The sequence below is a fragment of the Miscanthus floridulus genome, chromosome 16, assembly GCF_019320115.1.
Source record: "Miscanthus floridulus cultivar M001 chromosome 16, ASM1932011v1, whole genome shotgun sequence".
NCBI classification, from domain to species: Eukaryota; Viridiplantae; Streptophyta; class Magnoliopsida; order Poales; family Poaceae; genus Miscanthus; species Miscanthus floridulus.
The window spans coordinates 113741566-113743944 of NC_089595.1; the positions used below are offsets into that span (position 1 = coordinate 113741566).

At 54.9% G+C, this 2379-nt stretch overlaps 1 protein-coding gene across 1 annotated transcript; it reads left to right on the top strand.

Moving 5' to 3' along the window:
• Window positions 1–472: 472 nt before the first annotated feature.
• Window positions 473–979, top strand: LOC136511323 (uncharacterized). The gene has a single exon (XM_066505432.1). It carries the CDS (start codon window positions 473–475, stop codon window positions 977–979), a length of 507 nt encoding a protein of 168 aa, XP_066361529.1.
• Window positions 980–2379: the final 1400 nt, after the last annotated feature.

A 2379-nucleotide genomic window follows, 5' to 3' on the forward strand; every position in this document is an offset into this window, starting at 1 on the left:
ACCAAATCCGTCAACCACATCTTCTTCCACTGCTCCAATGGCGCCCGGGTCCAACCACTCTGGCGTCTCTAACTCCTCTTCTGATGGTGGGTTATCCGTCGCCCCCGCCTCTGCTTCCGCCATCTAGGGCATCTCGATCGGCCACCACGTTTCGATCATTCTCGACATGGACGACGCCAACTAGGGCCAGTGGCAGCTGTTCTTCGAGTCCACCCTCGGTAAATTCGGCCTTGAGAGTCACATCCACTCCACCACTCCTGCTGAGGACCACGATGGCGAGTGGCGCCGGGTGGATTCCTGCGTCGTCAACTGGATACTCACCACCGTCTCCAAAGGTGTCTTCGATATTGTTCGCCGCGACCGCCATGACGCCTTCTCCTTGTGGCACGTCGTCGAGAGCCTGTTCTAGGACAATGAGCTGCAGCGCGCCGTGTTCCTGGAGACTGAGCTCCGCTCTCTCCAACAGGGTGACATGTCCATCAATGACTACTCCACGAAGCTAAAGCGGCTTGCCGACCAACTGTGCGACATCGGTCACCCCGTCTTCGAGCCGAGCCAAGTGCTCAATCTCCTCCGTGGCCTCAGCCCCAAGTATCGCTACGTCAAGCCGGTGATCACGTCCAAGTACCCGCCGCACTCCTTCCAAAGCGCTCGCTTCTTCCTCATCCTTGAGGAGCTCAGTGCCCAGCATGACGCCAACACCGAAGCCGGTCAGGCGCTCACCGTGACCCATGGCGACAACAACAACCACGGCTCCTCCAACTCGGTGCACGGCGGGAACAAGGATGGGTCGTCTTCCTCCACTGCTCCTCGCACCAACAGCGGTGGCAACAATCGCTTCAACAGACACCAGGACCGGCAGCATGGCTGTGGGCACGGCAATGGCGGTGCGCTGCGCTCCAACAACCCCAATTCCACCACGCAGTCCGCGCCATGGGCCGTGGGCTACAATCCCTGGAAAGGCATGGTCCAAGCCTAGCCCATGCCCTTCCAGGCCTCGAGAGCTGGCGTTCTTTGACCGCGTCCGCCATTCAACCCGCAACAAGCAATGACCACCACGCACCCGACTACGCCCACGAACGGCGGCGCGTTCGACACCAGCGCGCTCTACGTCGCACTGCAGTCCGCCGGCGTTCCACAGCATCCACCGAGTGCCTCGGAGTGGTACTTCGACATGGGTGCATCGTCGCATATGTCCTCATCCTCTGGTAGTTTTCCTTCCTCCTCCCTTCGATCATCATCCTCCATCATTACAGTAGGCAATGGTGCACGGCTGCCAGTAACGCACCAGGCACATACTATCATCCCTACTGCTTCTACTCCTCTCCAGCTGCATGATGTTCTTATTTCTCCCCACCTTGTCAAAAATTTGATCAGTGTTCGCCGTTTAACCCGCGACAATAATGTTTCTATCGAGTTTGACCCCTCTGGTTTCTCTATAAAGGATCTTCCTACCAGGGCGCCGATGCTCCGATGTGATAGCGGCAGCGATCTCTATCCCCTCCGTCTTCCACATCATCAAGCTCTCACTGCTTCATCAACAGCAGCACTATGGCACCAGTGGCTGGGTCATCCAGGACACCCAGTCACCTCTCAAATTTTACTTAATTTTCCCTTTCAATGTAACAAGTCTGATGCACATGCATGTTCCTCCTGTCGGTTGGGGAGACATGTTCGCCTTCCCTTCACTGAGTCTGCATCACAGAGCTTTTTTCCCTTTCAGCTAGTACATTCAGACGTATGGACTTCACCTATTTTCAGTCATTCAGGGTATAAGTACTACATTGTATTTCTTGATGATTATAGTCATTACGTCTGGACAATTCCACTAAGAAATAAATATGATGTTTTAACCACTGTTCATGCTTTCATCTCTTATGTGCATACACAATTTCGTCTGCCTATTGTTGCCTTTCAGTCAGACAATGGCCGTGAGTACGACTCTACCTCCATGCGTCTGCTCCTCTCATCTCTCGGCACTCAATTGCGGTTATCTTGCCCTTATACTTCACAGCAGAACGGCAAGGCCGAGAGGATTTTATGAACTGTCAATGATTGCGTTCGTGCTTTACTAATTCACAGTGCAGCACCCCTACCATTCTGGGCCAAGGCATTGGCCACGGCGACGCGACTGATCAACCGCCGCCCCTGTTGCGCCATGTGCACTACGACTCCGCACCACCTGTTGTTCGGCGTCGCACCATCCAACGATGAGCTCCGCATCTTCGGATGCCTATGCTTCCCCAACATGATCGCCACTACGCCGAACAAGCTTGCAGCACGCTCCACCAAGTGCGTCTTCATCGGATATCCGGCCGACCACTGTGGCTATCGCTGCTACGAGCTATCCACGGGCTAGGTCATAATGTCGCTTCACGT